The 26,272-nt window shown below is 41.5% G+C and overlaps 1 protein-coding gene across 8 annotated transcripts in view; it reads right to left on the bottom strand.

Moving 5' to 3' along the window:
* Window positions 1-26,272, bottom strand: part of LOC113023063 (calcium-dependent secretion activator 1) — a 361,073-nt gene that overhangs the window by 150,285 nt on the left and 184,516 nt on the right. For all 8 annotated transcript variants that reach the window (XR_003272492.1, XM_026169138.1, XM_026169133.1 and 5 more), the window contains 2 exons: window positions 2,163-2,299; window positions 1,622-1,809 (listed from right to left, as the gene is read on the bottom strand). Coding sequence is in view for 7 of the 8 variants with exons in the window: in XM_026169138.1 (XP_026024923.1) it covers window positions 1,622-1,809; window positions 2,163-2,299 (325 nt within the window). In the remaining variant the exon portion in view is untranslated. The remainder of the gene's footprint in view (window positions 1-1,621; window positions 1,810-2,162; window positions 2,300-26,272) is intronic.

Genomic DNA, 26,272 nt, shown 5'->3' with positions numbered 1-26,272 from the left:
TCATTTTAAATAGTTTTTAATATTTGGCTGAGTTGTTCTTTACTCCTTTAAGTTCCTGCTTGATTTTTGCCATTCACTGAGGAAATATCCTAATGACCGCTGGTTAGCACTATATGGATTTGCATGCAACACAGTTCTATTATAATCAATAAAGAGCCCTGATTTTCAGTGAGCATTCCCTCAGAAGGGACAAACGGACCCAAACTTTGCAACTTTGTGTAGGGATCAAGTATTCAGGATTTGCCTTTAATTTGTCACAGCAGAACTGGGATGATTATGTAATGTAAAGTTTGTTCCATAGGCTGACATCTCAGCACAAGCACACCTGGCTCAGATCATCTAGAAAAACACATCACTCATACTGAATAGTTCCTGGAACTGTTGTAATGACATTTTAGATAATGGGTTAATTTGATAAAATGCAAATTATATCAGGTAGTAGTGAGTTATGTCAGTAGTGATGGACAAGATATATGCTATTATGGGGAGACACCAAATGTTTCCTTTTGAGGAACAATCAGTAAAAAGAGGGGTAGAAAAAGTTTAAAAGGAAACCTCTGATAGGGCAGGAATCGGACCCACCCAACCTGACAAAACTGACAAAAACTGTAGTAAAGGGCTGTTTCGTCTACAAGTTGCAAAAGAATTGTTCCTTAGAGTAAAACTGACGGCAATCTTCCAACAGACAAACACGCAGAAAGTCTCAGGCTGGATTCAGATTTAAAGTTTACCTTTGATAAGCCTTTTTTTGTCTGTGCTGATGATCTTTCTTTTCAATGGCAGAAACATTTAGCCACACCTACACTGGCTCTAGGGTCAGTCAGTTATCAACAGCTAACAAAGCTGGATGTGAAGCTGTGATACTCCTTTAGTGATATGATGGGAATAGGTTACTGTATACCTCTCGTTTGATTCTTCAGTACGTTATCTGCTGAGTGATGAGTTGAACACCTCAGTTATCGAAACCTTTGGTTAGAAAAATGTTTTGTGGAAATCTTACCATACAGCCAAAGTCTTTTTTTTATCATGAACTCTGTGGTTTTCAGTTTCTTTTAGCAGTTTGGGAAAGGATCTCAGGGATAAAGGGTAAAAAGGTTACAAGATACTGGTAAGTGCCAAACACACTGGTCTGTGCAGGTTTTAGGGTCTGTGCAGGAAGGGTAAGTCACAGTGTGAATAAGGCAAGAAGGTTATACAAAGCACAAAAAAAAGAAAAAAAAATGGAAGAGTGAGCATGAAAACAACATGCAAAATCAAACTAAAATCAGCCGCTGCAACCAAATCAAACCCAAAGTTACATATTACATATCCACATATATGTGGTCTGCTCCTGTTCCAGTTTTAATTATTAGTTAATCCTCTCGAGGCAGGCGTTGCCGATTTGCAACAGTTGAAAACTAACAACCTGATTACCCCACATACATATTTGATGAGTTTGTTTTACTCAGAAGTACCACTGCAGGACTTGGTTGTGCATTAGCAACAAAAAGTTTAATTTGAGCCTGAGAGGGTTAACTGTTCAGTTCAGAGTTCAGTTATTCAGAGTTTCAGTGATTTCTGCATTGACAAAGGAGGACTGGAGCATTTGGGGCAAATAAAGGAGACAGGAGTTGATATTTACCTGTTTCCATGGACATGGGATGCACAGAAGGCGAAGCTGTAGTGCAGCAGTGTGGGATCAATCATGGCTCCATTCTCTGCCCTCTCCAGCAGATCGCTCAGGTAACATAGATGGCGATGGCAGCCTCGAACACCATAACGAGCACAGTACTCATCCAAGACAAACACCTGACCAGGACTAAACCAGCCCTGTTGGTAACACACAGAAACACTGTTGTCGGATTCCTCTGATGAAATAAGTGATGTTTATATGCTATAACACTCTGTAATAGCACTTAACAATAGTATCATGCGAGCATATTAAACCACATCTTTACTGATAGTAAGACTTTTTATTATTAAGACACTACGGTTGCTAAGATACAGAATGCATTCCTGTGTTCACTCCATAAGACCTGTTACCACTGATTTTCAGTACTTTTCATGTGAAATTTGGCACACCTCAATCGTTTCTCTTTGTTTCCCTCTCAACAGCCACCATTGTTGCCGGTTTTTCTATCAATTATAGGTTTTAGACTCTTTTTGGATTTTGATTTACTTACCAAGCAGGAATATGAGTCATTAAGCCTGTGGTCCAGAGTGAGGCGCTGGACAAGCTCAAACAGCGAGGCGTGGTCAAAGTTACAGGGGTTAGCTGAAATAAACTCGTCCATGCCATGCTTCTGGGCTCGATCAGCATCTGTTTATGCCAGATTATGCATTCGACGATGCGGCACACAGAGAGAGAAAGACATAAAAAAGGCAAATGTCATGTGTCGTATTCATGTTATGCAGTCATTCATAATTTGCATGATTGGCAAAATTTGTGCATTAACTCTCTTTACATGAGCTTAAACACCATATTGGCTGTGATTATACTTACTACAACAAGAGAAAGTAATAATAATCATTTTCCCAGTGAATGCCTTTTCTACATTTGTCAGAAACACAAAAAGGGCATCATTCTGATGCCTCTTCACAGCATTGGCAGTGGCCCCCAGCTCTCTAGTGTGGCCCCATTTAACTGTCACACTAAATACCTGAGAATGAGCAAAGAATGAGGACTCACAATAATCTATTTTACTCATCAAAGTAGAGGGGTTAATTAATGATTCTTTGAAATCAAAGTGGTATATTGAAAGTAGAACAAATTTTAGATAAAAATGTCGTTATAATTGACAGTATGGACATGATGTCACTGACGTCTTTGTGTAGTCTCATGTAGAAGATTTTTCCACCAGTGTCATTTTGGATGCAGAAAAACAGATGAAACCACACGCTCACTGGCTGATGACTGGTGATTGACAAGTTGTTAACCACTGAGCATGCAGTTTCATGTCATGATTAATGCACCATTTTGAAACCTTAATTTTTCAAACCCACCCATGTTTATACTGTCAATGATTATAACACAACTTTGCAAAATAAAATTTGACCAATTTTGTCATTAATTTAAAAGAAAAATTGGAATGCTACACTAAACATGTGGCTGTTGCTTTGTAATAAATATGATATTTCCTCCTGAGAACCAAGGAAAAATGAATGTTCCCATTGAACTTTTTTGTGATTTCCCTTCTCTTTGTAGCTAAAAGAAGCCAACCAAACACATGAGACATCAATGGAGAGCCCAGAATGTCCTCTATTTAGTACATCAGGACTTCAAATGAGTCAAATTACTTATAGACCAAAACCAAATGTGCATTACAGAGGGCATAAATGAATAGGCTGGTTCTCAGGAGGCTTACACAAAAGCCACCGTAGAGTATGCCCAACAACAACCTGCTAAGAAAAAAAAACACATTTTAGTAAAGTAAAATCCAGTAGTTAAAAAAAAGAACGCACACCCCTTATTTAAAGAAATTTGAGTTATTTCAAAGCAATTTTATAGCTTCTTTATATAAAAAGAATATTGAGCTTTGTATATACTGAAGGAAGGGAAAAAATGTCCTTCCAATGATTTCGCATATTTTTAGTGAAATTTCATATACACACAACTGTATTTAAGGCATGCTCCCTAGCAATAAAAATCATTAGCACACAGAATACTTAGAGTCATTATTGACAGACACATAACTCTAATGTAGCTTCCAAACATGTTTGTAGACACAAAGGATATTTCATGTTCTGTTACAGGAAAGCAATCCTAAGAGATGAAGTTGTTATCCTCAATATAATAACTGGGACAAGTATTGTTTAGCCCAACATCTCAAATAAACAGCACATGTTTTGCTTGCTAAAAATGGGCTACAACCAGTGCAATCAGTTCTTTCCCACACATAATAGCAGAATATTCTCAAAGATGTAATTAAATTTGATGTGTTTAAATAAATCCACTAAAATGGATATGAATAGAAGTTATAGTGAGCTACCCAACAATCGAGAGATTTGTCAGGCAACATCCTCTTTACTGCCAATTGAAAGCACCTCAGCTGTCAGTCAACAAACAAAACAAAGAGTGGGATGCTGGGAGCTGATTGTGTTCCCTCAACAAGTCCCCACCCCCACAACCTCCCCCAAATATCTAAAAAGGTGACATTGAGGTGCCCCTTTGGTCCATAGCTGGTGGCCTGTCAGGTCTGTTTGATGTGAGTGAGCAAGAGTGGAGGCGGGAGGGCTGGACAGTAACATGCAGTGACATTAGTCACTCCCATCCGTCTGGGCTGGAGAAAGACGGCCCTGACAATGACTGATGGCTGCTATTCATTTTTAGATTCAAAGGAGAGAAACCGGGAGGCAGTGGATCCAGTGCTGGTGCTAGCCATGGTGGTCAAAATCATTTGGCACTATTTAGCACATGGCTTGCTTTGGTTGTGGACTGACCGTGAAATGTGTTTAGGTCCTCTGGTATACTGCACTGACTTCCATACCCAACCTCATCACTACAGCACATGGCTAATTATGAACAGGTCATCTAATGTTGTCACAGCTTCCAGTAGCCACTGTGTATCTCAATAAATTCAATTAAAATCATCATCAGTGAGTTATGATTAAACCTCCACATGTTTGCTGTAGTCGTAGTAGTTCATAAGTACTCCACGACTCTTGTCTGCACTGAGTAGGAGATGCTCTGTATCTCATTTTACATGTGTATAGTGACAATAAAAGGCACTCTATTCTATTCTATTCTATTCTATTCTATTCTATTCTATTCGAGTCTAGCCTAGTCTATTCTATTCTAGTAACATGGAATGTTACTAGAAGACATGGAATGACATTTCTGTTAAAACCATTAATAAAATAAAATAAACTCTGATTTAATAGAATCGGATACTTATTTTTATATCTTTATATATTTAAAATAAGTACCTTGATCAATGTGCTACTGGCAGATGGCATCCCAAAATATAAGATGGAAATTGTACAGTTAGACATGGTAATACCTCTGAGAACTAATGCAGGCCCCAGTTAAGCAAAACAACACAAAAGTCACAATGTTCATCATCATTAGTGAGTCTGTTAATTCTGTTACTGTTGCATAATGGATTTCTTTTTTAAGACAAATGTGACTTTTACTGGTGATGGGGGATGAGTGATACCACCCTAACCTTTTTGACTCCATGAGTTGTTTTTTTTTTCTGAGATTTCTTTCTGAAATACAAACTTGCATTGATAGTGCCATCGATAAATGTTCTCTATTCTTACCTGCTGTCTCGTTCTGAACACTCCCATCTATTTGTTTCACATTTGTCACTATGCAGTTTCCCTGTTGTAATTTTGGCCAAAACCATGGCCAAACATGAGAGACACCAGGTTATCCAAATAAATTAATTCTTTGTTCTACTCTAGACTCACAGAAGGTTTTTACAACTCTTATTGCCATGGGAACAAGGAACCTCCTGAACTGCTCAGATCTTCAGGAAAATCCTATCAGCAATGACATGTTCTGTCATTGCTCTTTCGCCCAGCTGGGAGGCTATGAAGAGAGTTTTTGCCGTTGTTCTTTCAGTTTGTTCAATGTGTCCATATACACCACAGTCTTAAGTGAGTCAAGTCTCCTTCCAAACACTGAGCTGGATTTTTTTGTCCATCAGGATGCACCCTCAACACACATCAGCACTAAAGAGAGCACTGGCCACCACACTCTGATGAAATGTATACAGCATTTCACACCACTGTTACCTTCACCCTCCACATCCTCTCGAGCTCTTCTCTGAGCCCTTGGTATTTCTCCAGCTTCTCGTGTTCCTTCTTCCTGATATTGCTGTCATTCGGAACCGCTACATCGATCACTACGGCCATCTTCTTCTGTTTGTCTACCACCACTATGTCCGGTTGGTTAGCCACCACCATTTTGTCCGTCTGTATCTGGAAGTCCCACAGGATCTTAGCTCAGTCATTCTCCACCACCCTTGGGGGCATCTCCCATTTTGACCTCGGGACTTCCAGGTTATACTCGGCACAGATGTTCCTGTACACTATGCCGGCCACTTGGTTGTGGCGTTCCACGTATGCCTTGCCTGCTAGCATCTTGCACCCTGCTGTTATGTGCTGGATTGTCTCTGGGGCATCTTTACACAGCCTGCACCTGGGGTCTTGCCTGGTGTGATAGACCCCAGCCTCTATGGATCTTGTACTCAGAGGTTGTTCTTGTGCTGCCATGATTAGTGCCTTTGTGCTGTCTTTCAGTCCAGCTTTGTCCAGCCACTGGTAGGATTTCTGGATATCAGCCACCTCCTCTATCTGCCGGTGGTACATACCGTGCAGGGGCCTGTCCTTCCATGATGGTTCCTCGCCTTCCTCCACTTTCTTGGGATTCTGCTGCCTGAGGTATTCACTGAGCACTCGGTCAGTTGGGGCCATCTTCCCAATGTATTCTTGGATGTTTGTTGTCTCATCCTGGACTGTGGTGCTGACACTCACCAGTCCCCGGCCCCCTTCCTTCTGCTTAGCGTACAGCCTCAGGGTGCTGGATTTGGGGTGAAACACTCCATGCATGGTAAGGAGCTTTCTTGTCTTTATGTCAGTGGCTTCTATCTCCTCCTTTGGCCAGCCTATTACCCCAGCAGGGTACCTGATCACGGGCAGGGCGTACGTGTTGATGGCCCGGATCTTGTTCTTACCGTTCAGCTGACTCCTCAGGACCTGCCTGACCCCCTGCAGGTATTTGGTGGTTGCAGCCTTTCTAGCAGCCTCTTCATGGTTCCCATTTGCCTGCGGGATCCCCAGGTACTTGTAGCTGTCCTCTATGTCTGCAATGTTGCCTTCTGGTAGTTCAATCCCCTCAGTTCTGACTACCTTCCCTCTCTTTGTTACCATTCGACTACACTTCTCCAGTCCGAACGACATTCCAATGTCATTGCTGTATAGCCTGGTAGTGTGGATCAGTGAATCGATGCCTCGTTCACTCTTGGTATACAGCTTGATGTCATCCATGTACAGGAGCTGGCTGACAACTGCTCCGTTCCGTAGTCGGTATCCGTAGCCAGTCTTGTTAATGATCTCACTGAGGGGGTTCAGGCCTATGCAGAACAGCAGTGGGGACAGAGCATCTCCTTGGTAGATCCCGCACTTGATGGTGACTTGTGCTATGGGCTTGGAGTTGGCCTCTAGTGTTGTACACCACATCCCCATTGAGTTCCTGATGAAGGCTCTTAGGGTCCCATTGATCTTGTACAATTCTAGGCATTCCAGTATCCAGCTGTGGGGCATTGAGTCATAGGCCTTCTTGTAATCAATCCAGGCAGTGCACAGTTTGGTCAGTCTGGTCTTGCAGTCTCGGCTGACTGTTCTGTCTACCAGTAGCTGGTGTTTTGCGCCTCTGGTATTCTTGCCAATTCCTTTCTGTGTCCCGCTCATGTATTGACCCATGTGCCTGTTCATCTTAGCCGATATGATGCCTGACAGGAGCTTCTATGTAGTACTGAGGCAGGTTATTGGTCGGTAGTTGGAGGGGACCGGTCCCTTCTTGGGGTCCTTGGGGATCAGGACCGTCCGACCTTTGGTTAGCCATTCCGGGTGTCTCTCGTTAACTAGCAGCTGGTTCATTTGTGCTGCCAGACGCTCGTGGAGGGCAGTCAGCTTCTTTAGCCAGTAGGCGTGAACCATGTCGGGCCCTGGTGCCGTCAAACTCTTCATACTGGAGACCCTTTCTTGGATATCTGCCACTGATATGTGTGTGTATATATATATATATATATATCGGAGATCTCTGTCCAGAAGAGCGCAGTCCTGGGAACAGCTAAGATACTGCGCAGGACCCTCAAGCTCCCAGGCCTCTGGTAGAGGACCCGAGCTTGAAGGATAAACCGCCCGCAGGGGCGTGCTGGGTGTTTATATATATATGTCCTCTACAACATATATTAATCTATCACTATGATTAATCTGATTAAAAGTTTTTAATTTAATGTCTTTATTAACCCATCTGAAGTACACAATGACTCAAATCCCTGTTTCGAGCAGTTTGTCCAAGTAGAGTTAACTTCACACACACGCAAATAAGGGATGGGTACCGGCCATTATGCCATTATGGCACCGGTTCTGACATAAACAGTAGTAACCAGACGGAAAAGCATTGCACGTTTCAGTGCTTTATTTCAGTGCTTTTTTTCCTAAGATGTCATACACTTTGGATTCTAGCCAATCATTTTATCTTTCCAAAGATAGTAGGTGGGCCTAGGTACGTACGTTCTTTTAGAGCAGAGCTACAGATTAAAAATGCCCCAGGCGAAGCAGTCAAAATTCTGGCTGTACTTCACAGCAAAAGATGCAAACTCAGCAGCAACAAGTGCTTTAAGCTGATACTGTGATACTGTGCAAAGGAGGTAACACCTCAAATCTGATGAAAGACCTGGCGACGCATAGCGTTTTTTTTTTAAAGTTGAGAAATGCACCGTATTTGATAGCTTGCTAGCTCACACCGAGCACATCTACTGCGGGTGTGGTGCCTGTTATTGGACCGGAGTTAGCAACATCCCCCAAAAACACGAGGGGAGAGTCCTGGCCCCTAGCCCTGCCAGTGTAGCAGAAATGATGATGGATGATGGCAGCAGCAGCCGTTCTTCTCTGCGTGAGTAGCTTAATGTTGTTCGTGTGTAATTTACGTTGAGTAGGCTAACCACGTTATTACATTAATGCATGTAAGGTGAACTAGCAAACACCGTCGTAGTTACATGCGGCTGTCTTCTTGTTTGATGGCAGATACTCCCTTCACCCTGGCCAAAAAGGCTAAAATGACCAAAGAAAAAGTGGAAAACAGCTAAACATGAGAGGTTTTTGGACAAAGTTTGTGTTCTCCATTCTTTAAGCACCGGTTCGAGCACCGTTTAAGCACCAGCACCATTAAAAAACTACCGGTTTGGCACCAGTATTGGATAAAAGCTAAACGATACCCATCCCTAGCGCAAATGGGCAGTTGATCTGGGAGAGACAGGCAGCAGAACCAATCAACTCAATATGGAAGATGACAGCACAACACGTTGGCCCTCTTGATGCCTGAAAGATGAACAAGCGAATGGCTCAATACATGAGTGGGGCACTGAAAGGAACTGGCAAGAACATCAGAGGTGCAAAACACCAGCTACGTGTTAGACCGAGCAGTCGCCCGAGACTGCAAGACCAGACTGACCAACCTGTGCACTGCCTGGATTGATTACAATATAAACAGGACCCTAAGAGCCTTCACCAGGAACTCAATGGGGATGTGGCGTACAACACTAGAGGCCAACTTCAAGCCAATAGCACAAGTCAGCATCAAGTGCAGGATCTACCAAGGAGATGCTCTGTCCCCAATGCTGTTCTGCATAGGCCTGAACCCCCTTAGTGAGATCATTAACAAGACTGGCTACGGATACCGACTACGAAATGGAGCAGTTGTCAGCAGCCTCCTTTACATGGATGGCATCAAGCTGTATGCCAAGAGTGAACGAGACATCGATTCAGCAATGAACGAGACATCGATTCAGCAATCGATTCAGCAATACAGCAATGACATTGGAATGTCGTTCGGACTGGAGAAGTGTAGTCGGATGATGATGAAGAGAGGGAAGTAGTCAGAATTGAGGGGATTGAACTACCAGAAGGCAACATTACAGACATAGAGGACAGCTACAAGTACCTGGGGCCACTAGGACATCTGCAACGACCAAGTACCTGCAGAGGTACCGTGATCAGGTACCCTGCTGGGATAATAACTTGGCCAAAGGAGGAGACAGAAGCCACTGACATCAAGACTAGTAAACTCCTGACCATGCATGGAGGGTTTCACCCCAAATCCAGCACCTTAAGGCTGTATGCTAAGCAGAAGGAAGGGGGCCGGGGACTGGTGAGTGTCAGCACCACAGTCCAGGATGAGACAACGAACATCCAAGAATACATTGGGAAGATGGCCCCAACTGACCGAGTGCTCAGTGAATACCTCAGGCAGCAGAAACCCAAGAAAGAGGAGGAAGAGGAGGAACCATCATGGAAGGACAGGCCCTTGCACGGTATGTACCACCAGCAGATAGAGGAGGTGGCTAATACCCAGAAGTCCTACCAGTGGCTGGACAAAGCTGGACTGAAAGACAGCACAGAGGCACTAATCATGGCAACACAAGAACAACCTGTCAGTACAAGATCCATAGAGGCTGGGGTCTATCACATGAGGCAAGACCCCATGTGCAGGCTGTGTAAAGATGCCCCAGAGACAATCCAGCACATAACAGCAGGGTGCAAGATGCTAGCAGGCAGGGCATACATGGCACGCCATAACCAAGTGGCCGGCATAGTGTACAGGAACATCTGTGCCGAATATGGTTTGGAAGTCCCGAGGTCAAAATGGAAGACGACGCCTAGGGTGATCAAGAATGACTGAGCTAAGATACAAATAATAAGGCGTAATTAAGACAGCATATATAATTTAGACAGCATACAGGGCGGAGGTAGACAACAGAAAACAACTTGAAGCTGAATGTTCTTAAAACAAAAGAACTCATAATGGACTTCAGGAGATCCACTCTTCTCTCAGTATAAATGAGAACAGGTGAAATCTGTCTCTACCGTTTCTAGTTATAAAAATCTGCTGTTAATTTTTGATTATCTCAACTGTGTAATGTTTTTTTTAAAGTGACTTCACATAAATATTATTTAATTAATAGGTCTTAACAGTTCAGCCAAGAGAGATCAAAAACAATAAACTTAGAATATGCCCTATAACGGTCGTAGCTGATGGGCATGTCTCTACTACTGTACATTTTGTACACAGTATATTTTAAAATCTTTGAATAATATCAAAACTTAAGCAATGAATTAGGAAATAAATAATGGCTACGGGGAATTAATGATCACTTAAATATTTTAGAATATCCTAGATTAACCTCAAAAACTCAGGGCACGGTTAATCTGTAGTGAATGTACTCAGACTGCAAAGTGACCAGTAAGAGCTTGTAGGTTGTTGTCCATCTTCCTGTTTGTTTACCTCAGCTGTCAATGCTGGGTGAGAAGCATCTATCTTTATTTAGTTTTGAAGAGGAAATAAAACTTTTTGAAAGGAGTCTGATACAAGTTGATGAGCCAGTAAAGCTCACTTCTCACAGATGACAGTGACACTGACGTGAGTTGTTAAAAATATTCTTAACTTTTCTGTCAGTGAGCACTGTTGTTGTTGCCACTCTTAACCTTAGTTAATTGCTGTTAGTAACTGCTAATTAGGGCGCAGGCACTAAAAGTGTGAAGGCCCTATTGCATCTGTTCCACTTCTTATTAGGGCACAAGCACTAACAGCGCAAAAGCTGTATTGTAATTGTTCAGTTCATATTATCAGGCAAATGTATTGGAATTTGGGATCCTTAACATGCTCAAAAACCCATAGATTTTGCATATGTCTCAGGTCCAGTGAAAAGTTATGTATTTTATTGGATTCAGACAAGGGCGTTTCTAAACTGCTCTACAGTGCCACTTATATCAAAATCAGAATCAGAATACTTTATTAATCCCAAAGGAAATTAGGGTTACAGCAGGCTGCACGCTAATGGCGCATGCGCACTTACAAAGGAACCTTCTGACCAAACTTACACAAACAGCACATTGGGAAGACATGTCAGAAAGGTAGGCTGACAGGAAAAAAAACAACGAAAATACATAACATGAGGTGAGAGGAGGACAAAAAAACTCCACTCAGACTGAGCTCCTAGTGGGAGAACAGTTTGATAACAGAAAAAACACCTCAGTACAAAAAGCACATGACTATCAATACACCATAGAAACACAAGGTAAGCAACAGGGGCGGGTAAAGGGTAAGAGAGAGCCGGTGTAGGCAGCGCATCCGGTCCTGCAGCATGTCTGCGCTGGTCCAGTCAACCGCCATCTTCCCCGGGAGGGCACAAGCATCGAAGGCTTTTGGAAAGGGAGGGGGCATCCGTGTGTATCAGTGTATGTGTGTGTGTGCGTGTCCAGAGTTCAGCTGAGACAGTGTCCTTCGCCCTGCCAGGCTAAGTAAACAGTCTTCCAGCCAACCCAGGTGGCCTTGCGTAGGATAGGAAGAACAGTCTAAGCACAGTCTGTTATCAGGGAGTTGTTGTTCAGCTCCAGCCTTGAGATCACAGCTGGCGCCGAAGTGGTAGCCGCATGAAGTGATGATGGTTTTTACTTTAGTGCGAACAACTCATATGAATTTCAAAGCTGTTCTAACAGTCTGACACTGGTCTCTCAATCTCCTGTTGGAGAGCCGCAAACTTCTCCATGATGTTATCAAACTTACGCTCTGTGATGTTGTCCTTCTTGTGCTCAAAGAGCAGATTCTGAGAACTCACGGCCACAGTGAGCTTCTCCAAGATGTAATCAAATTTTGCTCAGAGGTTTTATTCTGAGTGTTCACAGCAGCCGTAAGCTTCTCCAAGATCTTATTCGTGCTGCGCTCAGTGAGCCCATTTTGAGAACTCACCACTCGATTGTCAAAGGAGCTTTCAAAGAAAAGCGTCTGGACTTCTTTAAGTTACTTGAAGACGTTTCACCTCTCATCCAAGAAGCTTCTTCAGTTCTAAGGTCAAATGGTGGAGAGTCCCAGATATAAACCTAGTGGGAGTTTCCCCCCACAGAGGGACAAAAGGACCCCCTGATGATCCTCTAATCGCCTGAGCCAAGGTGGGAAACTGGGTGTGGGTCCCAATCAGCCAGAGTTTCGGGTGTGTTCATTGTGAAACCTGGCCCCACCTTATCATGCGAATTCCTGAGGTCAGATGGCCCAGGATGTGAGTGGGCGTTAAGGCGTCTGGGAAGGGATCTCAAAACTGGATTATAGATGGCAGAGAGTTGGTGTCGTAAACCCCGCCTCTGTTCAAAGATGGTCGCTCACAGTGGACATAGATGGCTTCTTTCACTCCTCTTTCAAACCATCTGTCCTCTCTGTCCAAAATGTGAACATTGGCATCCTCGAAAGAGTGTCCTTTATCCTTAAGATGCAGATGGACTGCTGAGTCTTGTCCTGTGGAGGTGGCTCTTCTGTGTCGTGCCATCCGCTTGTGAAGTGGCTGTTTGGTCTCTCCAATGTAGAGGTCTGAGCATTCCTCGCTGCACTGTACAGCATACACCACATGTGGTGACCTGGATGACTGAGAACCTTCACAGACATATCACCACTCGATTCAATCCCAGCGGGCAGCCTTGTGGGGTTTTGAACAGCCGATTCCGCTTTTTTTAATTTTCAATTTTTCAAGTTTTTTTGTGGATACCATGTGGGTACCACATGGGCTTATAAAATGGGGCCATTATGGAACCCACGGACAATCCCACTTAAAACCCACTTTTTAGCCTATCTCGGTGTTACATTGGTAAAATCTGGGAACTAAATGGGCCCCAACTGAGCAAAGTACACAGAGACCCACCCGGGCCCCATCTTTCAAGTTCTTAGTGGGTACAACATGAGGACAACGTGAGCTAAAAAGTTGGAATGGCATTATCAGTGGGTTCTGTAGTTGCATTTCACTTCTAGTTTGAATTGGCTCATTTCTGGCACCGGGTGGGCCCCATGTAGTAAAACAGTCACCAAATCAATTTAACAGACGGCCAATACGGGTTCTGTGACACAAAGACACCAAATATATTAAAGCTGACTGCAAACAAAAATATAACCATTAACCATTGTAACCATTGTAACCATCCATTGTAAATATAACTATTACAAAAATCACGAGGATACACAAAACAACATTTTTCAAATTTTTTTTATTTTGTCCAAAGTGCGTAAACTTTTGAAAAACTAGAAATGTCAAACTACATCAAAATTCCTTAGATATTTGGAACTGAAGCAACATGGGGGAAAGGTCAGATGGAAGACTCAAAAGCTTATCTTGAATCAGCAGGGTTTCTGTTTTGTTTTTTTACATAGCCGTAAGTCTATTTTGTACCCTTGCATCCCTCAGTCCTCCTCTGTCTTTAGCTCCAGTGAACCACTTGGACAGAGCCTTCTCTGCTTCTTGCAAGTTGACTTTTGATGTTCAATATTTTCTTCAGTGCCTCTGCAAATGAAGAAGAAAAATGGGAAAGCCAAAGTAAAGTTAACCTTAGCTTACTTCATTTGGTGATGATTTGCAAAGAACAATGTTTATTTCACTTGCCTCAAAAAATATATACAAATTGCATGATAACCAATCTCAGTTACACTTTCAAACACTTTATTAAAAAAGTTTAGTTTTCTAAAGTTCAAATGTCTCAAGTGAAACTAACTTACCATACACAACATTAAAAAGATGCAAATCCCTGAACTTTTTTTCCCCATGTCGGCCAAGCATGTTGTACTCCACAGCCAGCTCAGGTGATATGAGGAATTTCATCATCTTTCTTGTGGCATCGTCTACACTTGTTCCCCCTGTATCTGCTACCATGGGAACCTGAGGGGAACATACAAAAAGGACAGATTAGATACTGGCATCTGGTTAGGATTCCTCCCTGAGGAGGTGTTTTGGGCACGTCCCACCAGGAAGAGACCCAGAGGAACACCCAGGACATGCTAGAGGGACTATGTTTCTCAGCTGGCCTGGGAATGCCTTGGGATTTGCCCGGAGGAGCTGGGCCAAGTGCCTGGAGAGAGTGAAGTCTGGGCCTTTCTACTTAGTACCGGATTGGGTCGCAGGGGGCCGCCTAAGCTTAAGATAATGGACCAAGAATGGAGGATACATGGACGCTTTACATATTGGTTAATGTTTACTGTGTGGTGATAACAAAAAATATGGTTGTAAACACAAGCTAAACTATAAAAATTAATTGCAGTTCCTTAACCCTTCATCCCCCATAATGATACGCAGGATAACCGGAATTATATATTGTTTTAGCTGTAAAAGTGTCATAAAATCAGCTGTGAGTGTGTGTGCTTTTTTCGCTTTTTTCAGCATTACTACTACTTTACACATCTGGTGTCATGGTCCTGGGCCATGTTGGCACAGTATTTTGTTCCCTATTTATGCCTTGGTTCCTGGGTTATTTAGTTAAGATGTTCCTTATTTGGTTACCTCCTGTGGGCCCTGTGTATCTGTGAGCCCTCGTCTCTCCTTGTGTTTTATTCCATGTTTTCCCCAGCCTGTTATGTCTGTGTTCTCCCTGTGCTCTCTCTCCTCCTGTCTGAACCTCCGTGTACTTCCTGTTTTACTTTGACAGTCTCTCGTCAGTATGCGTCATGTTGTGTTCACTCCTGCCCTGTCTCGTTATGATTATCTGTGTCAGCTGTGTTCCCCGTGTGCTCCCACTTCCCTCGTTAACCCTCTGTGTATTTATGTGCATGTCTCCATCAGGTCAGTGTCGCGTCGTCAATGTCTCTTCCCCGAACCAATGTGGCTTTCTGTTCCCTCGGTCTTTAGTTTATATTCCCGGTTTTGTTCTGTTATTTTGCACTTCTGCAATAAAGCAGCATTTTTGAGTTCAGTTCCAGTCTCCGTGAGTTTTGCGTTTGGGTCTTCTCCTGCCTCCACACAGCCAGTACATGACATCTGGTAGTTTTTTTTCCTCTACTGTATACTATATGAGTGTAATCAGGGATTAATAAGAGACAAAAAAAAAAAGAAATTGAAATTTTGCCATTTTTACTAAAGGCGATCAAAATGTACATGAATAAAAGATTTAAATTAGTCAATTCGAATTAATAACTCTAAAACACTGAACAAAATCAAGTATTTGACCCTGTGGTTTATTTTTGGACACTTCTTTTCTTCTAAAAGTCCAGGCGTGTTGGGCGCCTGGTAGAGCTCAGGTTTGACGAGACAGGTTTGGAAAAACCTGTCGCTGACAACTTTTTGGGGGCTAAAGGTTTCAAATAAACAGGAATTGCCCAAAATTTGTATAAACTATCAAAGCAGAAGAAAAGTAAAAAAAATCTTTATCTGTTATCAGAATCAAACATTTGATTAGAATAATAAATTTAACTTTCTGGAAGATTTCTCGTTACATCTGTCATAAAAGTAACAACATCTCAGAAAAGAAACATGATAGCAACAGAAAAATATGGTAGCAGTGTGATGTGATGGTCCCTGGCCAGATTTTTACACATATTATAAGCCCTGTGACACAAAAACCACTGAACTCGGATACGCACAGACTGTTTTCCTTTGTGGTGATGAAGGAAAATGCTACTCTGGTATGTAAACGGGAATTTATTCTTCCAGGACCTGAAGCGCCGTAAAGCAGCCAAACCTATCTGTTCTTGATTGTCTTGATGCATGCTCAATCATCCAGGTAAGTAAATCTCCAGAAGTTGATTCTGTTCATGTGGAGGTAGCGTTTTCAGCATTTTCTCCCACTGAAAATGCTACATCCAGATGAACACAATCAACTTTTGGAGATGTTCTCTGATTGGATTGTTAAATTTGTGATTGACATGAAATTGACCAATCAGCTGAAAGGAAGAACAATAGGGTCAAAATTTGGATGTGTAAGTTTAAATCCACACACAGCCAGGAAACCTGAGCGCAGAGTTGTTTGTAGCACCACTTCAGCCAGAGTGGAGATTTTCCATCCATCCACACTGTAAAGTCTGTAGACCAGCAAGTGATAAATGATCAGTGTTGTTGGTATTTTCTAAAAGAGTTGTATGCAATGGGAATTGCTGTTTATAGTCCTCCTGTATATCTGCATGTTGCCTCCCAATTAAAACCTGTGATAGTGGAGATTCATACCTATACCAACAGTTATCAAGTATCCGGATCTACCTTTACTGACGTGCTTAAAGGAAAATTGTTATTTCCATGCATTTTCCTGTTCTGCCTTCAATTTTTCCTCCCACATTTCTAGTTGTGACAGTGCACCTACAACAAAAAAATCTGCTGTGATTTACATTTGTTGAATGAGCAATTTTGTAAAATAGTCTGTTTTTGTACGCACGGTTTACAAATCTGTCCTGTATGGCATGGCGTGATTGCATGCTAAAAAGTTGTTGCTTAAAAATAAAACAATTAATTTTTAATTGATAACATCAGCAGAAAGCCTTGTTATTAATTAGATGTACAATTTCTATAGAATAGGAAACAACTCAGTTCATTTTTGATCATATCAATACCAGCATATTACACAACTCCAACAACCATGATGAAAAACGCTCATCTGCTTCCATCACTATCAGCTGATTAACATTGAGCTGCTGCAGTCAACACCATCAAACTCATTTAGTGTTTAATGTTATGTTATTTAATGCCTTTATTTTTAAATCTTTACCAGAGCTGAAAGACTGTAGATGTTCACACCTGCTGTTAGAAAACCAAGCTCACAGCAATATTTTTATTTATAACAGGAAATTTAAATTTTTATTGGTTACTGTGTTTATTACCACTTTAATCAGTAATGTACTTCCTATAAAATATAGATTTTATAAGTTACCGGTTTATTGAAATCAGCTAGTGAACACATCGATCACTTTATTGAACTGCACGCCTTACACTCTTGTGAGCTCACACTTGCTCTCAGCAAGTGTGAGTGTTTGGAGTCCAAAACGCAGATAAAGATTAGAATAACAAGGCGATGTAAAATCAGTTTAATGCAGTTGACAGTAGTAGCTCAGATGGAAATCAGCCAATTGCGGGGCAGCAGAGGACCAAAACTGTCAGAGTTGTGGGACAAGTGAAGAGAACACTGTTGGCATTATTGTTAGCATACAAGATAGAAATTTAAATAAATATATATATATATATATATATATATATATATATATATACACACAGTATATGTGTGTATATATATATATATATATATATATATATATATATATATATATATATATATATATATATATATACACACAGTATATGTGTATATATATATATATATATATATATATACTGATTACCAGTAAAAAATACAATAAAATTAAGTAATGCACTACTTTCAAGGATGCCCCAAAGACCATCACTTTTCAAAATAATCTGTGCAAGTTATTGAATATGGTTAATAAGTAATACAAATAATATGAAAGTTACTTACTTGTCAAAGATGGTGTTTGTGATAAGGAATTTAAACGTGATAAGGAAATGAAAGAAAGTGCATGAGAAAAAAATACAAACATTTTCATTTTTTCCCAGGATAATTTAATATAAAATATTCTCTTACTAATGCACAAAATGAACAGTGTAATTAAAAGTTTGAAAGGCACTGCATGTGTTTATATGGTTAACTGACTAATTCAAGCAGCAAACACTAGCAGTGCAAAATGTATCTAACTAGCTGACAGACTTTAAAGTCACAGGAAGATATATCAAAATGGTGACTTATGCCAGAACAAGTGACTTGACAGATATAAATCCTAAATTTCCTATAAGTAAACAATTGGTGACATAGTAATAAGTGGTCCCTAGTGGTTTTCAAATTTAAACAATCACCTCATACGCCTCATGTTTTACACCACTATAAGGTGAGCTTGCTACACTGCACATGTATCTTACGTGACATGGTATAACTAGCTCATGTTCAAACATTTAACATACTGTTCAGCCATTTTGTTTACTGGGTAATCCATAATGGCCGAGTTACCTGAGCGGGAATCCACTAAAACTAGCTAAAGATGTTATGCTTATCCCCCTTATACTGTTTAGGACAACTATAGAAAGTAACTAAAATAACCAATGATAAAATATTATCAAACTTTCAGTATTTACCTTTGTCATAGTTTTCGATTCTTTGGTATCCTTTTGTCCTCCATGTTCTCAAACACCAGTGAGAAAAAAGGCTGCAACTGACGAAAGACCGCAAAGAGTAGTTGCTACGCGGTGCAATCTGCTCCTCCCTCATTTTAAACGACGCGATGGGAGCTGCTCACATTAAAAACAACTTTATTTAAAAAGTCATTTTACACCTGATACAAACAATTTAACAGTCAAACAATGCACAAATTTAAAAGAACAATTTTATTTTTAAGTTTTTTATTAAGTATAGGTAGGGCTGCACGATTAATCGTTAGAAAATCGCGATCTCGATTCATACTTACGTGCGATCTCATTTCCAAATGACAACGATTAAAAAAAAAAAAAGACGACGATTGTACCGCATTTTGATCCGGGACGTAATCTGCATGAAAACAAGCGCTCCCTCTTCCTGCTCAACAAATGACAAGGGCGGAGCCTTATACCACGTGGTACAGAAGCTGTGCCGTGTGATGCTAAAATTAGCAGGAAAAAACATCGGAGACCACGTCAGGGATGACGAGAAAGTGACAGGAGAAAATCCGTCCCGGTCAACCACCCAAACACCAATAACAGGAACCTTATATAGCGCTTCCCTGTACACGTCGAACTCCCGCAGGCACAAAGAAATTACGGAGGCTATCACTTATCACCTGACCAAAGATATGGCTCCCATCAACACTGTGCGAAACGAGGGATTTAGGAAAACGATCAACACCCTAGACCAGGGGTGTCAAACTCAAATACACAGTGGGCCAAAATTCAAAACTGGAACAAGGTCGCGGGCTAACATTAATATTTATTGAAAAAAAAAATCTTCCTCCAGATTTAAGAATGAATCTCTTCTTATGGACTCAAACAAGTTTTGCTGAAAAACTGAATATGGAACAAGCAAAGCTTAATACTAAAGAATATATATACAGTGGGGCAAAAAAGCATTTAGTCAGCCAGCGATTGTGCAAGTTCCCCCACCTAAAATGATGACAGAGGTCAGTATTTGCACCAGAGGTACACTTCAACTGTGAGAGACAGAATGTGAAAAAAAAATCCAGGAATCCACATGGTAGGAGAATTTATTGGTAAATCAGGGTGGAAAATATGTATTTGGTCACCTCAAACAAGGAAAATCTCTGGCTCTCACAGACCTGTAACGTCTTCTGTAAGAAGCTTTTCTGTCCCCTACTCGTTACCTGTATGAATGGCACCTGTTTGAACTCATCATCTGTATAAAAGACACCTGTCCACAGCCTCAAACAGTCAGACTCCAAACTCCGCCATGGCCAAGACCAAAGAGCTTTCGAAGGACACCAGAAAAAGTATTGTAGACCTGCACCAGACTGGGAAGAGTGAATCTACAATAGGCAAGCAGCTTGGTGTGAAAAAATCAACTGTGGGAGCAATCATCAGAAAATGGAAGACATACAAGACCACTGATAATCTCCCTCGATCTGGGGCTCCACGCAAGATCTCATCCCGTGGGGTCAAAATGATCATGAGAACGGTGAGCAAAGATCCCAGAACCACACGGGGGGACCTGGTGAATGACCTGCAGAGAGCTGGGACCAAAGTAACAAAGGTCACCATCAGTAACACACTACAACGGCAGGGAATCAAATCCCGCAGTGCCAGACGTGTTCCGCTGCTGAAGCCAGTGCATGTCCAGGCCCGTCTGAAGTTTGCCAGAGAGCACATGGATGATACAGCAGAGGATTGGGAGAATGTCATGTGGTCAGATGAAACCAAAGTAGAACTTTTTGGTATAAACTCAACTCGTCGTGTTTGGAGGACGAAGAATACTGAGTTGCATCCCAAGAACACCATACCTACTGTGAAGCATGGGGGTGGAAACATCATGCTATGGGGCTGTTTTTCTGCCAAGGGGACAGGACGACTGATCCGTGTTAAGGACAGAATGAATGGGGCCATGTATCGTGAGATTTTGAGCCAAAACCTCCTTCCATCAGTGAGAACTTTGAAGATGAAACGAGGCTGGGTCTTCCAACATGACAATGATCCAAAACACACCGCCCGGGCAACAAAGGAGTGGCTCCGTAAGAAGCATTTGAAAGTCCTGGAGTGGCCTAGCCAGTCTCCAGACCTCAACCCCATAGAAAATCTGTGGCGGGAGTTGAAAGTCCGTGTTGCTCGGCGACAGCCCCAAAACATCACTGCTCTCGAGAAGATCTGCATGGAAGAATGGGCCAAAATACCAGCTACTGTGTGTGCAAACCTGGTAAAGACCTATAGTAAACGTTTGACCTCTGTTATTGCCAACAAAGGTTATGTTACAAAGTATTGAGTTGTATTTTTGTTATTGACCAAATACTTATTTTCCACCCTGATTTACCAATAAATTCTTTACAAATCCTACCATGTGGATTCATGGATTTTTTTTTCACATTCTGTCTCTCACAGTTGAAGTGTACCTCTGGTGCAAATTACTAACCTCTGTCATCATTTTAGGTGGGGGAACTTGCACAATCGGTGGCTGACTAAATACTTTTTTGCCCCACTGTATTAGCTGTATAATACCAGTAGGCCAGCTCTAATAATAATTTGGTATGGCTTCGCGGGCCAAATGTAATTAGGCTGCGGGCCAAATTTGGCCCGCGGGCCAGAGTTTGACACCTATGCCCTAGACAAACGCTACACAGTGCCGTCCCGCAACTACTTTTCTGTTGTTGCACTACCTACTCTGTACACGCAGTGTCGAGCAACGGTGGAGACGGAATTTCAAGCAGCACAACATTTTGTGGCAACAACAAAACGTGAGACATTTGTTGTTTTTATGTTTATTTATTGTTTTTATGTTCAGTTTCAACTGTTGCGAAGTTGATGTGCAGTTAATAAGTGCAATAAATATTTATACTGGAAAAGAAAATCGTGAGAGAATCGTGATCTCAATTCTAAGCCAAAAAATCGTGATTCTCATTTTATGCAAAATCGTGCAGCCCTAAGTATAGGGATGATCAATATGTTTTAAAAAATTCATATATAATATTTGTCACCCAAATCAACATCATAATAAAAATGTAATTAATAAAATATATAATAATGATAAGAAGAAGAATAACAACAGAAACAGTTTACCTAAAAGCTCTTCTAACATTAGGCTGCTTTTGAAAAGTTTCAATAGTGTCAATACTTCATAAAGACAAGGGAGTTTCACAGTTGAAGTGTGACTGCTTGAAAGACCCCATCCCCTCTCCTTTCCACTAGTTCAAAGAAAATGTAAATTATTTCTGGTTATATAATTTGAGGGCACAAGTTTGAAGAGTAACATTTTAACAGATCAGTAATATACTTCAGGAGCTTTACTGGATCTGATTAACCAAAACTTCCAACTTCCATGTACTGTCTTTTCTCTAATACAGTAGAGTGTGTCTGATCTACTAAAAATCCTCAACTGTATATTTGCTCAAGTAAATGCCAAATCTGGATTTTGTCTGTGTAATTCACTTTTATCTTAGGTTTTTTATTTGTATTTTTTGCTTTTCTTTTTTTCTACTCTTGCGTCCGTTTTAATCACTTATTATTGCCGCTGTGACAAGTGAATTTACCTAAGAAGAATCATGAAGTCCTTATTTTATCTTATCTGAGCCTCACCATGCAGCCTACCATGCAGAGCGCTGAAAGTTCACATTAAGTACTTAAAATGAAATCTAAAATTAAAACGTAACCAGTTTTAAACCAGTTATTTGGAATAGTGTGCGGAGTGTTTTGAGTAACATTGAATGTTCAAAAACACCAAAGTTCCTATGGTCTCACTTGACAGCTGGGTTGTAGTGTCTGATAACACATAACATCCTGAGGTCTCAACGTGGACTTTGAGTACATTCGCTAGCCAAGGCTAAATACTGAGAGGGTCAAAAATGAAGGGTAAAGAACATCTGACTGTACCTAAGGATAGCAAAAGTGATAGACTGAGGTTGTGCCAAATATGTTAAAGTTAGGGTGATTTGTTAGAGAATGGTACCCCATGGGTGCCGTCTGCAGGTTATAAAAGAGAGTTATGTTGATGCTTTCTTTTGAGTTTCTTTTTACAGTTTGACTTTCAGACTTTCAGAACTCCCTGGGTTGTGTGCAATCTGTGATGGGCTTGTTTGGAATAAATCCTCCTTTATTCAAATAACACTTTCTCTGGCTCTTCACAGAAGAAGAATCCTCACATAAGCATGTGCTACCATTTTGGATCAATGTACACATTTACCATCACTGACCCAAGTAGGACCTACATTGGATGCCCACCCAGATGGATTTAATGTTAGAAACCCAAGTGGGTCCCATATATACTAAACAATGTTGAGCCCATGTAAAATATATGCCCATGTTAACTTAACATGACCCATTTGGGGCCCACATAGACATGTTTTCCGGGTCTGACTTGCATTTTCCCCTGTGTGACCCATATAGTTTGACCAGGTAGGCCCCACCTGTGTCATCAGTAATAAAAATATATATTGATTACCTCACTTTGCCCCATATGGGGCACACAACAACAGCTTTTCTTTAAATGACTATGTTTGCCCATGTCTAACCAAGGTGGAAAACCCAAGTAGGCCCCATACAAAAAGCCCAGTTTGAGCCCATGCCCACATGGTACCCATCCAGCCCGAGCAAAAACCAGGTGGGGCCTATATATACATAGGCCCCACCTGGTTTTTTTATATACATGTTGGCTGGGTAGGAATATATCATGTTCTATAAAATCATTTTAAAAAAATAAAGTTACATCAAAGAATCTCCAGAGGGGTTATGTCTTTTGCATCTTTGTTCATTTTAAGTTTGTATTGTATCTCACTTTGTTTTTCATAATCTAATTCTCAGTTTTGGTTGTATCCTCTTTTGTTAATTTTTTCCAATTAACTATAAACTATAAATAAACGGAGAAACTCCCTTTTAACAGGAAGAAACCTCCGGCAGAACCAGGCTCAGGGAGGGGCGGGGCCATCTGCTGCGACCGGTTGGGGTGAGAGAAGGAAAACAGGATGAAAGACATGCCGTGGAAGAGAGACAGAGGTTAATAACAGATATGATTCAATGCAGAGAGGTCTGTTAACACATAGTGAGTGAGAAAGGTGACTGGAAAGGAAAAACTCAATGCATCATGGGAATCCCCGGCAGCCTACGTCTATTGCAGCATAACTAAGGGAGGATTCAGGGTCACCTGGTCCAGCCCTAACTATATGCTTTAGCAAAAAGGAAAGTTTGAAGCCTAATCTTAAAAGTAGAGATAGTGTCTGTCTCCTGAATCCAAACTGGAAGCTGGTTCCACAGAAGAGGGGCCTGAAAACTGAAGGCTCTGCCTCCCATTCTACTTTTAAATACTCTAGGAACAACAAGTAGGCCTGCAGTGTGAGAGCGAAGTGCTCTAATAGGGTGATATGGTACTACAAGGTCATTAAGATAAGATGGGGTCTGATTATTTAAGACCTTGTTTGTGAGGAGCAGGATTTTGAATTCAATTCTGGATTTAACAGGAAGCCAAAACAGGAGAAATCTGCTCTCTTTCTAGTCCCTGTCAGGACTCTTGCTGCAGCATTTTGGATTAGCTGAAGGCTTTTCAGGGAGTTTTTAGGACATCCTGATAATAATGAATTACAGTCGTCCAGCCTGGAAGTAATAAATGCATGAACTAGTTTTTCAGCGTCACTCTGAGACAGGATATTTCTAACTTTAGAGATGTTGCACAAATGGAAGAACGCAGTCTTACATATTTGTTTAATATGTGCATTGAAGGACATGTCCTGGTCAAAAATGACTCCAAGGTTCCTCACAGTGTTACTGGAGGCCAAGGTAATGCCATCCAGAGTAAGAATCTGCTTAGATACCATATTTCTAAGCTTTTCAGGGCCGAGTACAATAACCTCAGTTTTATCTGAATTAAGAAGCAGAAAGTTAGCGGCCATCCAGGTCTTTATGTCTTTAAGACATTCCTGCAGTTTAACTTTTGAAAAGTATTCTCATTTAAGCTGATTTCGCAGCCCAGTGGTACTCGTTTCAGTCATTATGGTGTGACTTGACTGATTCTTATATAGCGCTTTTCTACTCTCCCGGAATACTCAAAGTGCTGTATACAACATTCACCCAATCATAAGCACTTTCTCTATACGTTATTTCTAACTACATTCACACTCCGATGGATGGATCGGAGAGCAACTTGGGGTTAGTATTTACCAATTAATTTTACAGGAATCGAACCACCAACCTTCCGATCAGTCGGTGACCTGCTCTACCTCCTGCGCAAAAGCCGCCCTCATTACTTTTGCAGCAGCACAGCCACCCAAGCAAGCTCCTCACTAGTCTTGCCACCCAGGTTAGCCAGAGACTGAGGCCAAGACAGCAAACCCAGAGACTGAGTACCCTGAACAGTCCCAGCTCTGAGGGTGAGGGGAGCCTGGCCACATCCTGAACACCTGCCTCCACAGTCAGCTGTATGCCCACTCTGTGCTGCCTGAGAATACTGTGCAAACGTGAGAATCCTGGGCCCCATGCACAGGGCATCCTGTATAGCCTGGGATAGCTTCTCTCCATTTCTTTGCCCTCATGAGCAGCCCCAGATTTTGAGCCTTGTTAAGCCTCTGTAACAGGCCACTCCCCAGAACTGTTCTGCAGCCAGAGTTTCTGGCCCCCTTCACCCACTAAAGTTAATTTTAACTTTTCTTTGGAGCATCCGTTCCACATTAAATAAAGGTTCTTTTTAAAAAAAAAAAAATCACTCCGTCTGACAACTCTGCAGACAGAGTAAGTAAATCGATATTATTTATTACTAATGTTCATTAGGGGAACACAAAGACATGACCTACTCTCCCCACAGATGTTCTTTCAGAAATGGTGATATATTCTGGCTATATTCTGGAGAATTGATTGGACAGTAGGTGTTGAGTTAATACTTGTTAATCTCTTATCTAGAACTTGACCTACTTGACCAGGTTAATCTCACAACATAATTTACTATGGTGATTTACCCTGGTAAGAAGGGATCCAACTTCATAGTACAGAGAATCCGGGTTAACCCTGAAGTTATCTGGATAACCCAAACCCCTGCTTGTCAGTACAGGCCTCAGTGACTGTATTTCATTCTAAAGTGATATGAAAAGTGAAGAGTAGGGTAAGTTTTTTTAACATGTTGACCAGTGACAGTCTCAATCCAGCATCCATGCCAAATGATGCAAATCTATTCTATCTCTACTTTTAAGATTAGGTTTAAAAAGCATATAGTTAGGGCTGGACCAGGTGATCCTGAATCCTCCCGTAGTTATGCTGCAATAGGCGTAGGCTGGCGGGGATTCCCATGATGCATTGAGTTTTTCCTTTCCAGTCACCTTTCTCACTCACTATGTGTTAACAGACCTCTCTGCATTGAATCATATCTGTTATTAACCTCTGTCTCTCTTCCACAGCATGTCTTTATCCTGTCTTCCTTCTCTCACCCCAACCAATCACAGCAGATGGCCCCGCCCCTCCCTGAGCCTGGTTCTGCTGGAGGTTTCTACCTGTTAAAAGGGAGTTTTTCCTTCCCACTTTCGCCAAAGTGCTGCTCATAGGGGGTCATATGATTGTTGGGTTTTTCTCTGCATGTATTATTGTACGATCTAATGTAC

The sequence above is a fragment of the Astatotilapia calliptera genome, chromosome 5 (assembly GCF_900246225.1).
Source record: "Astatotilapia calliptera chromosome 5, fAstCal1.2, whole genome shotgun sequence".
In the NCBI taxonomy this organism is placed as follows: Eukaryota; Metazoa; Chordata; class Actinopteri; order Cichliformes; family Cichlidae; genus Astatotilapia; species Astatotilapia calliptera.
This window is presented reverse-complemented; position numbering and strand designations above follow the sequence as displayed.